This window comes from Ranitomeya imitator, chromosome 5 (genome assembly GCF_032444005.1).
Source record: "Ranitomeya imitator isolate aRanImi1 chromosome 5, aRanImi1.pri, whole genome shotgun sequence".
NCBI lineage: Eukaryota > Metazoa > Chordata > Amphibia > Anura > Dendrobatidae > Ranitomeya > Ranitomeya imitator.
In genome coordinates, this window is record NC_091286.1 from 411,656,423 (window position 1) to 411,678,095 (window position 21,673).

Sequence of the window (21,673 nt, forward strand, 5' to 3'; positions counted from 1 at the left end):
GGTCTCCATGCAGGATCTCTCCACGTGGAGTAAGGATGATTCTGAGAGGGCAGGAAACGGCACATAACTACACAGGAGGACCTGCTCAATGACCTAAAGAGACCTGGGACCAGAGTCTCAAACATTACCATTAGTAATACACTATGGCACCATGGATTAAAATCCTGCAGAGCATGCAAAAGGTCCCCCTGCCCTCGCCAGCACATATCCATAGTAATTAATTCTTTCTATTGATGATTTACCTTGTCCTGGAGCCTGCATATTATCCCTAGTTACAGGGGGTATTTCAGCCTCCCGCCTGTGTAGCAGAGCTGATTGCATCTCCTAAGAATCAGCAGCACCTAGCCAATTATGGTAAATTACCGTAACCCTGGGTTTGGGGGAGGAAGCACTGTCAGTGCTTCATAATCTGTATACAGTAGCTCTGGTTTATTTGTGTATGCAGCAATAGGAGAGGGTAAACACGATAATAAACCATGTTTCTCTACTCTGTGTGGAGTCTGGATGTGCAACAGCCACTGCTTTGCCCTCACAGCTGTATGATCTTGTGGAAGTTAACTCTGCATCGACATTTTAAAACATCAGTGCACTGTCAAGTGTGCACTGCCAGAAGTTACGTCTGTATGCAGTCCAGAATATCTGCCTCGAACAGGCTATTAACCAGGTAAATGCAGCTGTCAATATCGAACAGCTGCATTAACAATGCATTGGCATGGGGGGCACAACCAGTGTTTTTTTGTTTTTTTTTATTCTGAATTTGTACCATTAAATAATAATAATAAAAAAAACTAGTCTAGTTGCCAAAACAAATTGCCAAAAAGTCATAATTGTGTGTTCACAGCACTTTTGCATTCAAAAGTACAAATCCTCATACGTTTGTATGGACAGAAAAATACAAATGTTATGGCTCTCCAAAGGGGAGGAAAAACTAAGTCAGGAGAAAAAAACCCTGATATTAGCCATATCAGGAAGTAGGTAAAGTTCATGTAACATAGTAACATAGTAACATAGTTAGTAAGGCCGAAAAAAGACATTTGTCCATCCAGTTCAGCCTATATTCCATCATAATAAATCCCCAGATCTACGTCCTTCTACAGAACCTAATTGTATGATACAATATTGTTCTGCTCCAGGAAGACATCCAGGCCTCTCTTGAACCCCCCGACTGAGTTCGCCATCACCACCTCCTCAGGCAAGCAATTCCAGATTCTCACTGCCCTAACAGTAAAGAATCCTCTTCTATGTTGGTGGAAAAACCTTCTCTCCTCCAGACGCAAAGAATGCCCCCTTGTGCCCGTCACCTTCTTTGGTATAAACAGTCCTTAGCGAGATATTTGTATTGTCCCCTTATATACTTATACATGGTTATTAGATCGCCCCTCAGTCGTCTTTTTTTTCTAGACTAAATAATCCTAATTTCGCTAATCTATCTGGGTATTGTAGTTCTCCCATCCCCTTTATTAATTTTGTTGCCCTCCTTTGTACTCTCTCTAGTTCCATTATATCCTTCCTGAGCACCGGTGCCCAAAACTGGACACAGTACTCCATGTGCGGTCTAACTAGGGATTTGTACAGAGGCAGTATAATGCTCTCATCATGTGTATCCAGACCTCTTTTAATGCACCCCATGATCCTGTTTGCCTTGGCAGCTGCTGCCTGGCACTGGCTGCTCCAGGTAAGTTTATCATTAACTAGGATCCCCAAGTCCTTCTCCCTGTCAGATTTACCCAGTGGTTTCCCATTCAGTGTGTAATGGTGACATTGATTCCTTCTTCCCATGTGTATAACCTTACATTTATCATTGTTAAACCTCATCTGCCACCTTTCAGCCCAAGTTTCCAATTTATCCAGATCCATCTGTAGCAGAATACTATCTTCTCTTGTATTAACTGCTTTACATAGTTTTGTATCATCTGCAAATATCGATATTTTACTGTGTAAACCTTCTACCAGATCATTAATGAATATGTTGAAGAGAACAGGTCCCAATACCGACCCCTGCGGTACCCCACTGGTCACAGCGACCCAGTTAGAGACTATACCATTTATAACCACCCTCTGCTTTCTATCACTAAGCCAGTTACTAACCCATTTACACACATTTTCCCCCAGACCAAGCATTCTCATTTTGTGTACCAACCTCTTGTGCGGCACGGTATCAAACGCTTTGGAAAAATCGAGATATACCACGTCCAATGACTCACCGTGGTCCAGCCTATAGCTTACCTCTTCATAAAAACTGATTAGATTGGTTTGACAGGAGCGATTTCTCATAAACCCATGCTGATATGGAGTTAAACAGTTATTCTCATTGAGATAATCCAGAATAACATCCCTCAGAAACCCTTCAAATATTTTACCAACAATAGAGGTTAGACTTACTGGCCTATAATTTCCAGGTTCACTTTTAGAGCCCTTTTTGAATATTGGCACCACATTTGCTATGCGCCAATCCTGCGGAACAGACCCTGTCGCTATAGAGTCCCTAAAAATAAGAAATAATGGTTTATCTATTACATTACTTAGTTCTCTTAGTACTCGTGGGTGTATGCCATCCGGACCCGGAGATTTATCTATTTTAATCTTATTTAGCCGGTTTCGCACCTCTTCTTGGGTTAGATTGGTGACCCTCAATATAGGGTTTTCATTGTTTCTTGGGATTTCACCTAGCATTTCATTTTCCACCGTGAATACCGTGGAGAAGAAGGTGTTTAATATGTTAGCTTTTTCCTCGTCATCTACAACCATTCTTTCCTCACTATTTTTTAAGGGGCCTACATTTTCAGTTTTTATTCTTTTACTATTGATATAGTTGAAGAACAGTTTGGGATTAGTTTTACTCTCCTTAGCAATGTGCTTCTCTGTTTCCTTTTTGGCAGCTTTAATTAGTTTTTTAGATAAAGTATTTTTCTCCCTATAGTTTTTTAGAGCTTCAATGGTGCCATCCTGCTTTAGTAGTGCAAATGCTTTCTTTTTACTGTTAATTGCCTGTCTTACTTCTTTGTTTAGCCACATTGGGTTTTTCCTATTTCTAGTCCTTTTATGCCTTTTAAAGGCATTTTTTTATTTAGCGCAAAATTAATCAAACTTTTGTGCACCGTTTTGACTTTTTAAAGCCAGAAGCAATGAATGTCCCAAGACAAAAAAAAGTTACTGATGAATCTGAGCTTTCTATTGTATTAAGGTCTTTGTGAGGCTGTGTGAAATCCATTTTCTATTTTTATTTTTGCTTTTAATACTTATGCTAAAAAAAAAAGTAGACCTGAAAGTTTAACAAGGCCTCAAATAGGCCTCCTAGCAACTTATCCTAGCATGTGTTGGCAAGTGATTTGCATGTCATTACTTGTAGCATCTGGCTTTTATTTTCCTTCATTTTCGGGGCGCCACAAAACTAATTATGTCTGTTTTCAGACTCCTTTGAGCACAACAGGGAGGGAAGAAGTGAATACAAAGCTTTAGAGCTTCTTGATACAAAATGAGCAGCAATGGAAGTCTTCCTCTATGGTTTTGCAGGTGCCATCTTTAATGAAGTTTGGGTAAAGAACTAGTTCTCACTAAATTAGTTTTATTTTGGTGTCTTCTCATTGCTTTTTATAGCACTTTAAATTTGCTTTTAAAGGGGTTGACCACTACTGGGCAATCCATTTTCAATGGAAGATAAGAATGCTGTGGGTGTTCAATTTGGGTTGTCCATAACTATTTCAGCTAGTACCCAGATGTTACATGGAAAAACTTTTTGAACCAGATTCATCAGTGTTTGCCCAAAACGTTTTAAAGGTCTCAAGGCTTTTGCAGAACCTGAGGTTGCAGTAAAATATCGGGCTTTTTGATGTTTTCACGCTAGTTTTTGCCAACTCCATAAAAATATGTGGGACTGAGGCAGGACTTTGATGGAATGTGATAAGCCGTGGCGACACATACTTTTCTAATTCTTACTCCAGGCCCAGATTTCACTTGAAGGTTTAAGAGAGTACATTTAATAAGATGTCTGGGAGCCATAGCGAGAGACCTGACTAAACTGGTGCAGCCCCTGGTTGGCTTCTTTCCGCACCGGTTGATGAAGTTCTCGCATTAGGAGATACCTAACAGAAAATCTTTGGAGTTTGAAGGTGGTTGCAACATGGAGCTTCAAGAATATTTGTGAATAGGAAGCCGTTAAGAATAGGCTTAAACTCCTCAGGAACCCTGACAGATGCTGCCGTCTGGCTATGCAGCAGATCACCTTTCAGCCAAACAATGGAGACACTGGACTTTGAGAAAGTAAAGAATTTTTTCCAGGACGTCCCTCCTGACAGCACCCTGGAGGACGTCCTTCTCCTCCTTGCTTGGACAGGAAACACACGAGAGTTCAAATATCCGGTACCACCCACCAATCCTCAGTGTTTTTCCGGTCCCTGCATGGAGGGACACACGTAGAGAAGCAGCGCATGCTTACCGAGCTGAAGGGGATCGGGCAGTCATCCAATCCATCCCCCTGTCAAGCGGCTCAGGGTCGAAACTCCCCAGAGGGGAGTCCCTCTACCCCAGAGGCCCGGAGTGGGACGATCCGGGATTGAACCGCTCCTCCCGGTGGGGGGGGGGGGGGAGGGGGGTGGCTCTCGGTTTGAGACGCGGCGACGATCCAGACTCAATTCTACAGAGCGCGCAGTCCTGGAGACGCTACAGCCAGCCGGCACTTCCGGGTCTAAGGTAGCCGCGTCACTTCCGGCTTCACCAGAGCCGGCGAGACGTCACTCCCGGTGGCGTTCTTTTGAGCGGGGGAGGCAGATGCTCCACTAAGGAGTACGCTGAACAGAGCGGTCGCTACTGCATTAGCGTCCAGCACCTGCAGGGGGGTCATATTGTCTGCTTCAGGACCGGCTATGGCAGACAGAATCGACGAGGAAGGGGTAAGTCTGCCCGGGAAGTACATCCTTAAACTCAGAAACTACCTCGTACCTTCTAGCCTATTACTCCCTATCTTATGTCGTTTAGGATAAGGGAAACCCCGCTGCTCCCCCAGCCACGGTTAAAAAATCTGGGAAGGTCACGACGAAGAGCATCAGATGTCCTGTATGCCATACTAAGCTCCCAGACTCCCATGGCAAGACTCTCTGTGCATCCTGCACTTCTAGGGTCATGAAAGATGAACAGACATCCCTGCTTTCTGAGATGAGATCCCTAATACGGGAAGAGTTGCAAGCTTCTATATCCAGCCTTTCGCAGTCTCGGCCTGCCAGTCCCATAGCTGGTCGCAAGCGTGCCAGGCGGGAGGAAACCCAGGGGGAGCCTGAGTATTCTTCTGAAGATTTTGAGCTCAGGGATTCGCTATCAGAAGAGGAGGGAGAAATTCCTGTGGAAAACCAGGACCGAGCCAGGAAGTATCTCTTCCAATCTGAAGAGACAGACGAACTTGTCCAGGCTGTTAGGAATACGATGCAGATCGAAGATGCTTCTAAACCACAGTCCAGACAGGACTTGATGTTCGGGAGACTTATGGCACGAAACCTGACCGTGTTTCCCATAAGTGATCATATCAAAGCTATGGTCCTAGAGGAATGGAAGGAGGCTGAGCGCCGATTGGTGCTATCTCGTGACTTTAAAAGTCACGTACCGTTTGACTCTGAGGAAGTCAAGTTATGGGAAGAGGTCCCAAAAATTGACGTTTCCGTTGCAAAAGTCACTAAAAAGACTGCTATACCCTTCGAAGACTCCTCTAGTGTTCGTGACCCTATGGATAGGAAGGCAGACATCCTCCTTAAGAGGGCTTGGGAAGCTTGTGCAGCCCTGATTAGAACAAACATTGCAGCCACTTCGGTGGCCAGGTCTATGTCCTTATGGATGGGGCAGTTGGAAGAGCAATTATCCAATAAGACCCCTAGATCAGATATTATACATTCCCTTCCTATAATGAAGTCAGCAATGGCATTTTTATCGGATATGACAGTTGAATCAGTCAGATTTTCAGCCCGTAACAGTTCACCATCTAATGCGGCCAGGAGGGCTTTGTGGCTGAGGTCATGGTCAGGTGACAACGCCTCCAAATCCAAACTCTGCTCTATTCCATTTTCGGGACAGAGGGTGTTTGGACCTGCTTTGGACTCTATCCTTGAGTCAGCTTGTGATATAAAAAGAAAGGATTTCCTGAGGACAGGCCTAAACGTTCCCAGCCATTTCGGAGTGGTTTCTTCTCCAGACAGCAGTTCGATTCTAAAGGTCAGGGTCGGTCCAGCAGAGGATCCTACAGAGGCTCCCGTGGACAGAGTAACGGGAACAGAGGTTCTTTCTTTAGCCCATCCTATAAGAATAAGTCACTGACGCCACTTGCATCGGGGGAAGGCTTCGGAGGTTCGCAGGAAACTGGGCTCAGATTACTCAGTCAGTGGGTTCTCAGTACTGTCTCCGAGGGATGCAGCATAGAACTTTACACTCCTCCCCCAGAAAGGTACATTGTACCTACTATAGTCACAGCAGATTCGGCCATACTAAAAGATTTACAGGACATGCTCAGGACCGAGGTAATAATTCCGGTCCCTCACTCAGATAGGAAGGGGTCACTATTCCTCCCTATTCACTATCGCACGGCCATCGGGCGACACTCGCACAATAATAAATCTAAAGCCTTTGAATGCCTGGGTGAGATACAAAAGGTTCCCCATGGAATCTATCCGTTCAGCAATTCAGCTCATAAATCAAGATGCGGTCATGTGTACTATCGACCTAAAGAAGGCCTACTACCAGGTTCCAGTGCACCCCTTGTCTCAACCTGCTGAGGTTTGCAGTAGCTCTGCCAACCCGGACCTGCCACTATCAATTTCAAGGCCTCCCCTTCGGTCTAGCTTCTGCTCCTCGTTTTTTTACTAAACTTGTATCAGAGATGGTGGCCTTCCTGAGGAAACAGGGCATCATAATAATTCCATACCTGGACAATTTCCTTCTTGTGGCAGATTCCGTAAAGCTCCTGGAAGATCAGAGATCGGACAATCGCAGTGATGGAACATCTCGGATGGGTACTAAACCGGCAGAAATCAGATCTTCTACCAGAACAAAGAAAAACCTTCATGGGAGTGCATCTGGACTCCAGACGCAGAATATCCTGCTTACCGGATGTCAAACGAGGGATAATTCAAACTCGAGTCAGGTATCTATTGGAACATCGAGTTACCCTAAGGATGGCTATGAAAGTTCTCGGCCTAATGACAGCCTGCATACCATGTGTCAAGTGGGCGCAGTCGCACTCAAGACATCTACAAAGGCAAATCCTGTCGGTCTGGGATCGCCGTCAGTCTTCCCTAGAGGCTCCATTGAGGCTGACAGGCCCAATGCGGAGATCTCTCCTTTGGTGGGCTCCAACAGAAAACCTAAAGGTGGGTGTCCTATGGACCACCTCCCCCTACGTAGTTATCACTACGGACGCCAGTGCATGGGGCTAGGGAGCTCATTTACAAGGCAGAATCTTGCAAGGCAAGTGGCCAGAAAGCATAAGAAACAGATCGTCCAACTTCAAAGAGCTCTACGCCATATGTCAAGCGTTGAGGCACAATCAGCCCATGCTCTTAGATCGCCACGTAAGAATCTTCTCCGACAATTTAACGACAGTCTCATTCCTGAACCATCAGGGAGGACCAAGATATCAACCACTGCAGGATCTAGCAGAGATGATCTTCAGCTGGGCAGAGGACACTGTGCTATCTATAACGGCTATCCACCTAGAAGGATCTCAGAATGTGATTGCAGATTACTTAAGCAGACGGGAACTGTGTCCAACAGAGTGGGAATTGAAGCAGAGCATCTTCCGGAGTTTGTCACCGGTGGGGAACCCCCAACATTGACCTATTCGCAAACAGGAGAAACTCGAAGACCTCAAGATTCTTCTCCCTGAACCCCTCGGATCTTCCAGAGGGGGTAGATGCTCTGAGCCAGAAATGGGATCAACCCCTCTCATATGCATTCCCACCACTGGCATTAAATCCAGCTGTTCTTCGGAAGATCAAGGAGGATCAGGCAACGGTCATCCTAGTCATCCTGTATTGGCCAAGAAGAAGCTGGTCTCCTGTTCTGGGGACTTTAGCAATCGACAATCCAGTCAAATTGCCCATCAAGGGGAAAGTCATTCACCAGGGTCCAGTGTATCATCCAGACCAAAGCAGACTCTTTCAGCCTGGATCCTGAAAGGGACATCCTGAAGTCAAAAGGCTTGTCAAACCAGGTCAGATCTACTATCCAAGGTAGTAGAAAACCTGTTAATTCAGCCATTTACCAAAATATTTGGAAACTTTGTCTAGAAGGTGGCAGGTCCGATGTTGTGTCAGGTTCTCCGGACATCCCTGGTATCTTAGACTTTCTGTAGAAAGGGTTTAACATGGGTCTTAGACCTAGCACATTAAAGGTCCAGGTGTCCGCACTAAGCTCATTTCTGGACTATCCTTTGGCATCTCACCCATGGATAATAAGGTTTATTCGGGCCACTCAGAGAATGGGTCCCACCATTAGACAGTTGTCCCCATCCTGGGACCTTAACTTAGTTCTTAGGGCCCTATGTAAGGGTGTTTACGCTCCGGGGGATGATATGCCTATCTCTATTCGCACTCGAAAAACTGCTTTCTTAGTGGCGATCACTACAGCCAAGAGAGTTGGAGAGATTCAGGCTCTATGTATCAGGGATCCTTATCTACAAATTTGGGATGACAGCCTAATTCTGAAATTAGATCCAGCTTTTTTCCCGAAGGTAGCCTCTATTAAAAATAGGAATCCGGAAATAATAAATAATACTCCCTTCCTTTTGTAATAACCCTTCTAACGAGAGAGAAAGGGTCCTCCACTCTCTGGATGTTAGACAAGGACTATCTAATAGCCACAGACTCTTGGCGTACAGATCCAAACCTTTTTATTCTTTTCGGGGGAAAGAATAGGGGTAAGAAGGCCTCTAAGGCCTCAATTGCACGTTGGATCACTGACGTGATCTCCGATGCTTATCAGTCAGAGGGTATGTCTCCTCCTGCAGGCTTAAAAGCCCATTCCACCTGTGGGGTGTTTGCCTCCTGGGCGGAGCGTGCAGGAGCTTCCGTAGAACAAATTTGTAAGGCTGCAACATGGGCTAGGGCTGACACTTTCTGTAAACATTATAAGCTTGATGTTGCGTCCTGTCAGCACACGGCTTTCGGGAGGAAGGTCCTCCAAGCGGTAGTCCCACCCTAAGGAGGTGCTTTGGTACTCTCCAGGGTGCTGTCAGGAGGGACGTCCTGGAAAATAGGTATTAGTCCTACCGGTAATTGTTTCCAGGAGTCCATACTAACAGCACCGGTAGTTCCCCCCCATGTTTGTCATAAACTCAGGTATATTCAATTTTGTGCCTATATACTATTTTGTAATGTGATTTGGACATTAAATGTTTTTATTTGCATTATTCCATGAGTTGGTTCTTGTTACAACACTGAGGATTGGTGGGTTTTACCGGATATTTGAACTCTCGTGTGTTTCCTGTCCCAGCAAGGAGGAGAAGGACGTCCTCCAGGGTGCTGTCAGTATGGACTCCTGGAAACATAATTACCGGTAGGACTATTACCTTTTTTTTTTTTGGGGATAAAACAAGCTGTGCATTTAGAGAGGTTTCAGAAAGGGAACAACCCCCGTAAAAGTGGAATATTGTGTTGCGTAGGGTGAACCTACTTGTTTGTTCATTAACAAACAGCAGAATACTAGTAAATTTTGCCAAAACCTAATTTGCTTTGAAGGTAGAATAATTTTGACTGTAATTCCACTACATAACATACAACACTCCAGGTTGACCACGTAGTTTTATGTTACACTCGTGCCATTCGAAATGTGTTAGTTATGCACCTAGATATATAATATTTTAAGTGGTTCTCGTCAACAACATTTTGTCATCTGGTTGCTCTAGTTGCTCTAGGTTTTTGCGATTTGACGTACAGGAAGGTGGAAGGGGAGTGTTTCATTGTAATGTTTCCTGTAATGACTTTCCATATCGACTAGATTTGTGACCATTCCTAATTAACTGTTAAATAGTTGGTCTTACGAATGCCATTTCATGTATAGGAAAGTTCAACCGCTAATCTAACCTAGAAAATCAATAATGGCAGATACTTGAATTTTTTTGCTGTGACACTGTACTGCATGGCACTATCTGTTCCGTACACCTTATTTGTTTGTTTCTTTTGTTCAATGAAAACTGTATTTGGTTTGTCAATTAACTTTTTTTTTTCTTTTCTCTTTTAGGATGGTCTGAGGGACATCTTTATTGATGGGGTGGTTTCCAGAAATAGAGCTCTGAATGGTGATATTGTGGTTGTTAAACTGCTTCCACGTGAGCAATGGAAGGTCAGTAGTGACTACACTTGTTACAAGGGTCTTTCACTATAAGATGACAATCTGATTACAACCAATACCCCTTTTACCAAGATCCAGCATTTTTTTTTTGTTTTACCTGGTTGCGGTTTCTTGCACGGTACATCTATAGTTTGATGTCGGTCATCTTGGAGAAATAGGTTTTAACTTATGAGCCACTTCCTCTCTGGATTCTTGCAGTTGTGTAGTACAGTTGGTATCCATCTCCGCTTATTCTGACACTAGTAGACATATTAGTTGGTTTTACTATGTGTGAATCAAAAGAAGATGCAGACACTATTTTTTGAGCTGCATATTAATCCTTTCCTTTTCAATTTAAAAATTGACATCTTCATGCTTGTTATAATTTAAAGGGAACCTGTCACCCCGTTTTTTCAGATTGAGCTATAAATACTGTTAAATAGGGCCTGCGCTGTGCGTTACTATAGTGTATGTAGTGTACCCTGATTCCCCATGTATGCTGAGAAATACATTACCAAAGTCGCCGTTTTCGCCTGTCAATCAGGCTGGTCTGGTCAGGTGGGCGTGTTCACAGCGCTCTTTTCTTCCCCAGCTTTCCGTTGGTGGCGTAGTGGTGTGCGCATGTCCAAGGTCCGAATTCCCTGCGCCCACGTGAAGACACAGCGCGCGATCTGCGCTGTCATCCCTTGCATCGGTGGGGGCGGCCATCTTCCTGGGGCCGCGCGTGCGCAGATGGAATGCTCTGCCGCACGGGGCTTCAGGAAAATGGCCGTGGGATGCCGCGCGTGCGCACAAGAGATCGCGGCGGCCATTTTCCCAAAGCCGAGTTTGCATCTCGGCTTTGGGAAAATGGCCGCCGCGATCTCTAATGCGCACGCGCGGCATCCCGCGGCCATTTTCCTGAAGCCCCGTGCGGCAGAGCATTCCATCTGCCCACGCGCGGCCCCAGGAAGATGGCCGCCCCCACCGATGCAAGGGATGACAGCGCAGATCGCGCGCTGTGTCTTCACGTGGGCGCAGGGAATTCGGACCTTGGACATGCGCACACCACTACGCCACCAACGGAAAGCTGGGGAAGAAAAGAGCGCTGTGAACACGCCCACCTGACCAGACCAGCCTGATTGACAGGCGAAAACGGCGACTTTGGTAATGTATTTCTCAGCATACATGGGGAATCGGGGTACACTACATACACTATAGTAACGCACAGCGCAGGCCCTATTTAACAGTATTTATAGCTCAATCTGAAAAAACGGGGTGACAGGTTCCCTTTAATGTGCATTGCCCAGTGCCATTGTCTATATGGAAATAAATGCTACTACAAGGCTTGAGCTTATTCTCTGTTTTTAAACAGGCTTATTATTTTGCGTATCACTATATCTTACAGATCCTAATATAGCTGAAGGAAACTACCAAAAACTGTATATAATTTCGTATGGGCCTGGCAAAATCAGAACTTCAGGAAAAAAAAAAGATGAAGTACCCAGGGTTTTAGAAATGTCAGGCAGGAGCCACAAACCATTATAGCTACACAGTTTGTCCTTATTTACTTCACAGTACATTGTCCCATGTTCTACTTGAAGGGACCAAACAAGAGAATTAATAAACGTTTGACTGCTAATGTCAGCATATCACAATACCTGGCATTGCATGAAAGGCGAGAACACAATGGCTTTCTATCAATGAGCATTCTGTAGAGAACTATAGAAATTATTATGCTCGGAAGTCTTGAAATGATTTCTTGTAGTCATAGCATTGCTGTTGATGTGAGCTGCCAGTGTTCTTCATCTGAGTGTATCTTTTTTTTGTTTCCTTTTGTTTGCTGCTCTTTGCTAGTACAATTGAGTATTCTATGGTAGGTATCCATTGTAAAAACCAGCCATCCTTATATAAAGTATCAGGTTATAGTCCTAATTGGCTACTAAAGGGTTAATGGTGTCTTCAGTTTTTCTTCTTGTTGCAGCAAGGACAGGCATGTAACTCACAGCCAGTAGTCACTGCCCACAGAACTAACCTATCAATGTGGCCAGTGGTTGGCTGCAGTACTCGCATGTCTAGACAACCAAAGGAGCATGTATAGAGTACAGATCATTGCCTATACCAGGAATGCGCAACATTTTTTTTGGTCCAAGGTCTATATTGCCATATTAAATCAAGCCTAAGTACCCCCCACAATAATATAAATGGTACTTACATGAATACATAACCAGAGCCACTATCAGTACATTAATACACCAGGAGAATCACGTTTTGAGTATTTGAGGAGGAATTGAAGTGTTTATATTTGGCTTCTGTTCCAAAAAAAATCACAAGCTAATTACAACTCAATCTTTAAAGCAGAAACTCTCAATTCTCATCATAATCTCAAAGTATTGAGAATTTTTAAGCTTTAACATGGCCATGAAGCACATTCTGGATTGCTAAATGTGTGAAAGATCAGAACCACCATTAGCAAATGAGGGTAGCTTCAGAACCACCGTCGGTGCGAGACTGGATCCCAAGAACTGCTGTCGGTACATGTATACAACACCAAGTTCAGTTAAGCTATCAATTGTAGTGTCAGGTCAGCCCCTTACAGAATTGTGTTGCATGAACCCACAATTCCCAGTATGTCCTTAACAATGGTAAGGAGATGTTGAGAGTTGTTACTAGCCATTGTCAGGCGGCTGAGCATACAGGAACTACTAAACTGATGAGACGCAAGCTGTATCACAAATAACATTTACATACATGTACCTTATTGATATCTTTTCTTATTGGTTTCGTTCCCATCCCTTTAGTACCTGTAGTGCAGATGCCATGATGAGATTCTGGCAGACGCCTTCAGGTCGCAAAAACCCTTTATCAGACCCCATCCTTCCTGCGGGCCATGATATGCAAAACTGAGGTCTAACAGAGGCCCTGGATGAATTGCTTGAGGTGTAGTTTCCAAAATGGGATCACTTGTGTGGGATTTCTACTGTTCTGGCATCTTAAGAGCTCTGTGAATGTGGTATGGCACACACAATCTCTCCTAGCAAAATTTGCACTCCAGCAATTAAATAGCACTCCTTTTTGGCATCTTGTCATGTCCAAGCAGTAGTTTTGATCACATATAGGATATTGTTGGATTTGTGAAGTTATGTAAATGGTCTCTTCAGAGACGAAGAGGACTAGAACGCTAATACCACCTATCGACAGCAGCTATCCTAAAAGTCAATATCACCACTCTTAACAAGCCTTGTCACATGTCTTAGGATAAAATGCAAAGCAAAATCTCAATTTGCAGACACTGTTTTTCCGGTTACTGCCCGTCAGTGCAAAGTGTGAGATCTGTTTTGGCTGGGTGAGAGGTGTCTGACCGGAATCGGAAGGGTAACGTTTCTCCTTGGCGGAGAGTGACATGTCAAGCCTAACATGCCAAGATGAGGAGACTTTTAAGTCTTGCAATGCAATTAAATTATGTAAGAATTTGTGAGGTCGATTTTTATCCTATTAGCCTTGTAAAAATGACAACTTTAAGTCTAAAGCAACAATTTTGAAGATAAAAAAAATGTAATTCATACATTCCTTCGTGTCCTGTGAAGTATCTGTAGGGTTAAACTTCCCATATATGTTTTTAATTCTTTAATTGGTGCAGTTTTTAAATTGGGGCCTTGTTTGGGTTTTATAACATAGGCCTTTCAAATTTTCATCAAGCGAAATGGTCCTTTTAAAAAGAAAGTTTACAAATTTTGATGAGGTACAGTTATTATTCTTTAGTTTCACATTGTATCAAAATAAAAGGATGTTTTAAAAATTATGCCAACATATAAGGTTGATGTATAATGTAATTTAATAACTATTGCGTGGTGTTACTAAATTTTGTCATTATCCCCTTCAAAAACGTATATATACAACCCCTGGCAAAAATTATGGAATCGCCGGCCTTGGAGGATGTTCATTCAGTGGTTTAATTTTGTAGAAAAAAAGCAGATCAGACATGGCACAAAACAAGTCATTTCAAATGGCAACTTTCTGGCTTTAAGAAACACTAAAAGAAATCAAGAACAAAAAATGTGGTAGTCACTAATGGTTACTTTTTTTTTTAACCAAGCATAGGGGAAAAATTATGGAGTCACTCAATTATGAGGGAAAAATTATGGAATCATGAAAAACAAACAAAAAACACTCCAACACATCACTAATATATTGTTGCACCACCTCTGGCTTTTATAACAGCTTGCAGTCTCTGAGGCATGGACTTAATGAGTGTCAAACAGTACTCTTCATCAATCTGGCTCCAACTTTCTCTGATTGCTGTTGCCAGATCAGCTTTGCAGGTTGGAGTCTTGTCATGGACCATTTTCTTCACCTTCAACCAAAGATTTTCAATTGGATTGAGATCCGGACTATTTGCAGGCCATGACATTGACCTTATGTGTCTTATTTCAAGAAAAGTTTTAACAATTTTTGCTCTATGGCAGGATGCATTATCATCTTGAAAAATGATTTCATCATCCCCAAACATCTTTTCAATTGATGGGATAAGAAAAGTATCCGAAATATGAACATAAACTTGTGCATTTATTGAAGATGTAATGACAGCCATCTACCCAGTGCCTTTACCTGACATGCAGCCCCATATCTTCAATGACTGTGGAAATTCGCATGTTCTCTTCAGGCAGTCATCTTTATAAATCTCATTGGAAAGGCACCAAACAAAAGTTCCAGCATCATCACCTTGCCCAATGCAGATTCGTGATTCATTGCTGAACATGACTTTCATCCAGTCATCCACAGCCCACGATTGCTTTTCCTTAGCCCATTGTAATCTTGTTTTTTTCTGTTTAGGTGTTAATGATGGCTTTCTTTTAGCTTTTCTGTATGTAAATCCCATTTCCTTTAGGCTGTTTCTAACAGTTCGGTCACAGACGTTGTCTCCAGTTTCCACCAATGCGTTCCTCATTTGTTTTGTTGTGCATTTCCTGTTTTGGAGACATATTGCTTTAAGCCTTTGGTCTTGATGCTTTTGTCTTCCTTGGTCTACTGGTGTAACAGGCCAGATTAACCCCCCACCCAGAATATACCCTGGGTTAAAGTGGCCTAGACCACATTATACCCTAGATATATTCTGGTCTAGGCCAAACTATACCCTGGGGTATAAAGTGGATTAGGCCAGTTTATACCCCTCTGGGCCAGAATATACCCCAGCTGCTGTAGATCAGATTTTTCATGCTTTTGAGAACCATTGAGTGATATACTTAACTGGGCCCCAGGCAGTGCACAGGGGCCACAGACATTGCACAGGATTGAGTGATATACTGATGAACGGGCCCCTGGCAGCGCACAGGGGGGCAGAGACAGCGAGCAGGGCCCCAGGCAGCACATAGGGAGGAAGTGACACCGAACCGGGCCCCAGGTAGCACACGGGGGGCAGAGACAGCAAAGGGGTCCCAGGTGGTACATCAGGGCCCCAGGCAGACAGCGCCCGGGGCCCCAGGCAGACAACACACAGGATTGAGTGATATACTCAAGAACGCAGTCCCAGACAGCGTACGGGGGCAGAGAACAGTGCAAAGTGGCCCTGTGCGCTGTCTCTTACCCCCTGTGCGCTGTCTGCGGCCCCTGTGCACTGTCTCTGCCCCCCCATGTGCTACCTAGCGCCCTGTGTTCTGCCTAGGACCCCGTTATTGAGTATATCACTCAATGGTTCTAAAAAGCCTGAGAAACCTGATTTACATTTGCTGGGGTATATTCTTGACTTTGGGGGGGAGGGGGTGTTTAATGTGGCCTGTTACACCGGTATGTTTGCCTTTAACCCCTTCCCGACCTGTGACACCACGTAGGTGTCATGAAAGTCGGTGCCTATCCGACCTGTGACACCTATGTGGCATCATGGAGGGATCGTGTCCCTGTAGATCGGGTGAAAGGGGTTAACTCCAATTTTACCCGAGCTGCAGGGACCGGGGGAGTGGTATTTCAGCCCAGGGGGGATGGCTTTGCCCCCACGTAGCTACGATCGCTCTGATTGGCTGTTTCACTTTCAACAGCCAATCAGAGCAATTTGTAATATTTCACCAATGAAACTTTGTGAAATATTACAATCCAGCCATGGCCGATGCTGCAATATCATCGGCAATGGCTGGAGACCCCGATCTGACCCCCCCACCGACTGACAGCGGTGTTCTGCAGCCGCCATCAGTGTTTCCTACCCCTCTGTCATGTCCTCTGCACCCTCCTTTCCCCTCCGTCCTGTCCAGCGCCCCCCCAGCTGTCCGATCCCACCCCCCCATACCTCCGGAGTCTCTGGGTCCCTCCCGGTGTCCGTCATCTAGGATGGGCGCCGACATCTTCCAAAATGGCGGGCGCATGCGCAGTGTGCCTGCCGAATATGCTGGCCGGCAGATTCGTTCATTCATTTTGATCATTGTGATAGGTACCACAGTGATCAAAATAAAAAAAGAATAGTAAATACCCCCCCTCCCCTTAATCACCCCCATAGGTAGGGAACCTCAACCTCATAAAATAAAGAAAATATATTTGTTTATTTTTCCACTAGGGTTAGGGTTAGAACCAAGGTTAGATCTAGGGTGTTAGGGTTAGAATTAAGGTTAGAACTAGGGTTAGAATTAGGGTTGGAATAATAATAATCTTTGTATAGCGCCAACATATTCCGCAGCGCTTTACAGTTGGAATTAGGGTATGTGCACACGGTGCGGATTTGGCTGCAGTTTTCCATGTGGTGTACAGTACCATGGAAACATATGGAAAACCAAATCCGCTGTGCCCATGGTGCGGAAAATACAGCGCGGAAACGCAGCGTTGTATTTTCCGCAGCATGTGAATTCTTTGCGTGGATTCCGCAGCGTTTTACACCTTTTCCTCAATAAGAATCCGCAGGTGTAAAACCGCAGGTGAAATCCACGCAAAAAACGCAGGAAATCCGCGGTAAATCCACAGGTAAGTTGCAGTGCGTTTTACCTGTGGATTTTTCAAAAACTGCTGAAAAATCCGCACACGAATCCGCAACATAAGCACGTAGCCTTAGGGTTAGGGTTGGAATTAGGGATAAGATTAGGGTTAGGAGTGTGTTGGGGTTAGTGTTGGAGTTAGAATTGAAGGGTTTTCACTGTTAAGGCACATCAGGGGTCTCCAAACGCAACAAGGCGCCACCATTGATTCCAGCCAATCTTGCGTTCAAAAAGTCAAATGGTGCTCCCTCCCTTCCGAGCCCCGACGTGCGCCCAAACATATGGGGTATCGGTGTAGTCAGTAAAAACTGCACAACAAATTTGGGGGTCCAATTTTTCCTGGGAAAATAAAAAAATTTCCTCAATGATTTTTTACTCTGCAATTTTTTTATTTTTTTTTATTTTCACGACTCTACGTTATAAACTTTTGTGAAGCACTTGGGGTTTCAAAGTGCTCACCACACATCTAGATAAGTTCCTTGGGGGGTCTAGTTTCTAAAATGGGGTCATTTGTTGGGGATTTCTACTGTTTAGGCACATCAAGGGCTCTGCAAATGCAACGTGACCATTCCATCAGTCTGCATTTCAAAACGTCACTACTTTCCCTTCCGAGCCCCGATGTGTGCCCAAATAGTGGTTTACCAACATGTGGGGTACCAGCGTACTCTGGACAAACTGGACAACAGCTTTTGGGGTCCAATTTCTCCTGTTGCCCTTGAGAAAATAAAAAATTGCGGACTAAAAAATCATTTTTGAGGAAAGAAAAATTATTTTGTATTTTCACAGCTCTGCGTTATGAGCTTCTGTGAAGCACTTGGGGGTGAAAAGTGCTCACCACACATCTAGATAAATTCCTTGGGGTGTCTAGTTTCCAATGTTTAGGCACACAGGGGCTCTCCACGCGCGACATGGTGTCCTCTAACGATTGGAGCTAATTGTTCATTCAAAAAGTCAAATGGCGCTCCTTCCCTTCCGAGCCTTGCCGTGTGCACAAACAGTAGTTTACCCCCACATATGAGGTATCTATGTACTGAGGAGAAATTGCCCAACAAATTTTAGGATTCATTTTATCCTGTTGCCCATGTGAAAATGAAAAAAATTGAGGCTAAAAGAAATTTTTTGTGAAAAAAGGACTTTTTCATTTTTACGGATCAATTTGTGAAGCAACTCGGGGTTTAATGTGCTCACTATGCATCTAGATACGTTTCTTGGGGGGGGTCTAATTTCCAAAATTGGGTCACTTGTGGGGGAGCTCCAATCTTTAGGCACCCAGGGGGGCTCCAAACGCGACATGGTGTCCGCTAAAGATTAGAGCCAATTTTTGGTCTCTCATCTCCTTGGACATTTATCCGGTTACTGAACTGCACTCGGCTTCTGGACTATCTTATCCTTTGTGTGGTGGATCGTATATGGACCTTTCGTGTTTTTGCCTAAATAAAGCTTTTGGAATTCACTATTCTTTTGCTCTGTTGATTGTGTGGTATCAGAGAAGGACCCTGTGACAGAAGTGACTTTAGTTTTGTGCCATGTCTGTGATCTGCTTTTTTTTCTACAAAATTAAACAACTGAATGAACATCCTCCAAGGCCGGTGATTCCATAATTTCTCTAGTCACCTTCCACGACGGCACATGGAGGTTGTCTCTTTGCCCTATTGGGGAACAGGAAACACAAGAGAGGTTAAAAGCACCTCCCACCTCCCATTCACCAGTGTCTTTCCTGTTCCCCATGGGACAGGGAGAGGTTCCATATGCTGTAGTGGCCGGTGACTACAGTCATTTTTCAGGTCTTACCTGTATTTCAGCCGGGCAGCTGGGGTCGCCTTGTGCCTCTCCGTGGGCTGCTCCCGTCGTCCTGCTTGGCAGGTATCTCGGGACCCTTCCCGGCCTTCCTGCGCCCCCACGAGGTTAAAGCAGGCCGGGATCCCCAGCCGGGATCCTCTCCGAAGCTTCCCGGCTTCCTCCCTCCATGCTGCTTGGTCGGCGTTCCGGAAGTGACGTCAGCGGTCGCGCGCGCGTCACTTCCGGTTTTCATATCACCCTGAAGCCGGCTCTTCCGGGTTTCGCCGGCGGCGGTGTCGGTGCTAATGGCGTCCCACACGTGGATCCTGGAGGAGGAGGAGGAGGGGAAATTCTAACGCTGGAGGCAGGTGCTATAGAGTTACTCCATAAAAGCCTGCTGAACCACCACTGAAGGTAAGACTATAATCTCTTCAGTATGGATGGTTCTTTGTGCCCTGCATCTGCAGAGCCCAGCGCTGCCCCTGCTACTGTGAGTATGCAGGGTCTGGATCCGGGAGGTAGTTTTTTCTTAGGGGTAGCTCCTCATTCTTCTCTCCCTATCTGTTTCAGGGAGAAAAGTCTGCCCCTAGAGCTGCTATTAGGAAGAAGTGTCCGGTCTGTTCTGCGAAGCTCCCTCCTACTTGGGATAAAAAACTGTCAGCCTTGCACTGACAGGATAGTTAAAGCAGAGCAACCATCTCTTCTAGATGAGATTCGCTCTCTTGTTAAACAGGAGGTACAATCTTCCTTGGCAGCCTTCACTCCTCCACCCCCACCTCCGCCACCACATTCCCCAGCTAAAAAGAGGATAATTCAGGTCGTAGAATCGGATTCGGATTCAGACCACTCTTTTTCTTCATCTGCTGGCTGGGAAGATCCTCAGATTATATTGAGGACCTGGTGTCTGCTGTTCGTAACACCATGGGGCTTGAAGAGGAACCTGTACCACAGTCCATACAGGATCATATGTTTGGTGGGCTCAGATCGGAGAAAAAGGCAGGATTCCCCGTTCATGCAAATGTGCTTAATATGATTGAGCAAGAGTGGGAACTCCCTGAAAAGCGCCTTAGTATGTCTTCCGAGATGAAACATAGATTTCCTCTAGAAGGCGACCTTGTCAAACTTGACATTCCCAAGGTGGATGTGCAGGTGGCCAGAGTCTCCAAAAGAACTGCACTCCCCTTTGAGGATGCGTCGCAGTTAAAAGACCCTATGGACAAAAAGATTGAGAGTCTCCTGAAGAAATCCTGGGAGTCTTCTTCTTCTGTTCTCAAGGCTAATATTGCCTCTACCTGTGTAGCGAGGACCCTTTCCTGCTGGCTGGAGAAATTAGAATCGCACATTTCTCAGGGTACCTCCAGAAGTGAGATGTTGGATTCCCTCCCGATCTTACATAAGGCTACTGGGTTTCTGGCGGATGCTTCTCTGGAATCCGTTAGAATTGCTGCCAGATCTTTAGTGCTCTCTAACTCTGCCAGAAGAGCCCTCTGGCTTAAATTATGGAGTGGTGACATCACGTCTAAGGCCAAGTTATGTGCCATCCCCTTTAAGGGAGACTGTGTTTGGTCCAGCTTTAGACGACATTTTGGATAAAGCGACCGACAAGAAAAAGGCGCTCCCGGAGCAAAAACAACCAAGAAAACGTTTTTTTCGTGCCCCACTGTCTCAGCCCTCTCAGCAGAGGGGTAAAGGCAAGACCGGCAGGTGGAGCTATGCTAAAGGCAGAGGGAAAAATATCTTCGTCCCTCAACAACAGCAGCAGCAGCAGCAGCAGCAGCAACAGTCATTTCAGCAAGATAAACAATGACTCCGACCCGGTGGGGGGAAGACTCTCAAATTATGTGGATCAGTGGGAAAAACATCACCTGCTCCCACTGGGTCCTCAATGTTATCAAGGAGGGCCTATTGATCGAGTGAACTTCTCCCCCCCCCTCAGGGTCTAAAGATTACCACCCCCTCAATGAGGGATCACAAACTGCTAACACTGGGTCTCAGAGACCTTTTAAGATCAAATGTGATCTCCCCAGTTCCACAATCAGAATGGGGTCAGGGACATTATTCCCGTTTATTCATGGTACCAAAACCATCAGGGGAAGTACGTATCATCATAAATCTAAAAGGTCTGAATCAACATGTAAAATATCGAAGATTCAAGATGGAGTCTGTAAAATCAGCCATTCCTTTAATACATCAGCACGCCTTTATGGCGACAATCGACCTGAAGGATGCGTATTTTCATATCCCTATTCACCCGAGACACACAAAATATATCAGGTTTGCGATTCAGGGGAATCATCAGGTGGAGCACTATCAGTTTGGAGTCCTTCCCTTCGGCATCTCATCAGCTCCGAGAGTGTTTTCCAAAGTGATGGCGGAAGCCGTGTCATTCATTCGGAGACAAGGGGTTTGTATAGTGCCTTATCTGGACGATCTGCTGATAGTGGCTCCCACCAAAATGACCCTGGTATCTCATGTATCAACCACATTAGAGATATTGAAGTCTCTGGGTTGGATACCGAACATAAAGAAATCCCAGCTTCAACCCTCAAAAACCAGAAAGTTTTTGGGAGTAATCCTGGACTCGGAAAAACAGATGTCCTTCCTTCCAGAAGATCAGACTACCATTAGTAGTAAAGGTTAAGAAATACAAGGGAAGG

The 21,673-nt window shown here is 44.9% G+C and overlaps 1 protein-coding gene across 2 annotated transcripts in view; it reads left to right on the plus strand.

Moving 5' to 3' along the window:
• The window catches only part of DIS3L2 (DIS3 like 3'-5' exoribonuclease 2), a 588,376-nt gene that overhangs the window by 74,111 nt on the left and 492,592 nt on the right, over nucleotides 1-21,673 (plus strand). For both annotated transcript variants that reach the window (XM_069727019.1, XM_069727018.1), the window contains one exon: nucleotides 10,216-10,317. In XM_069727019.1, the coding sequence (XP_069583120.1) occupies nucleotides 10,216-10,317 (102 nt within the window). The remainder of the gene's footprint in view (nucleotides 1-10,215; nucleotides 10,318-21,673) is intronic.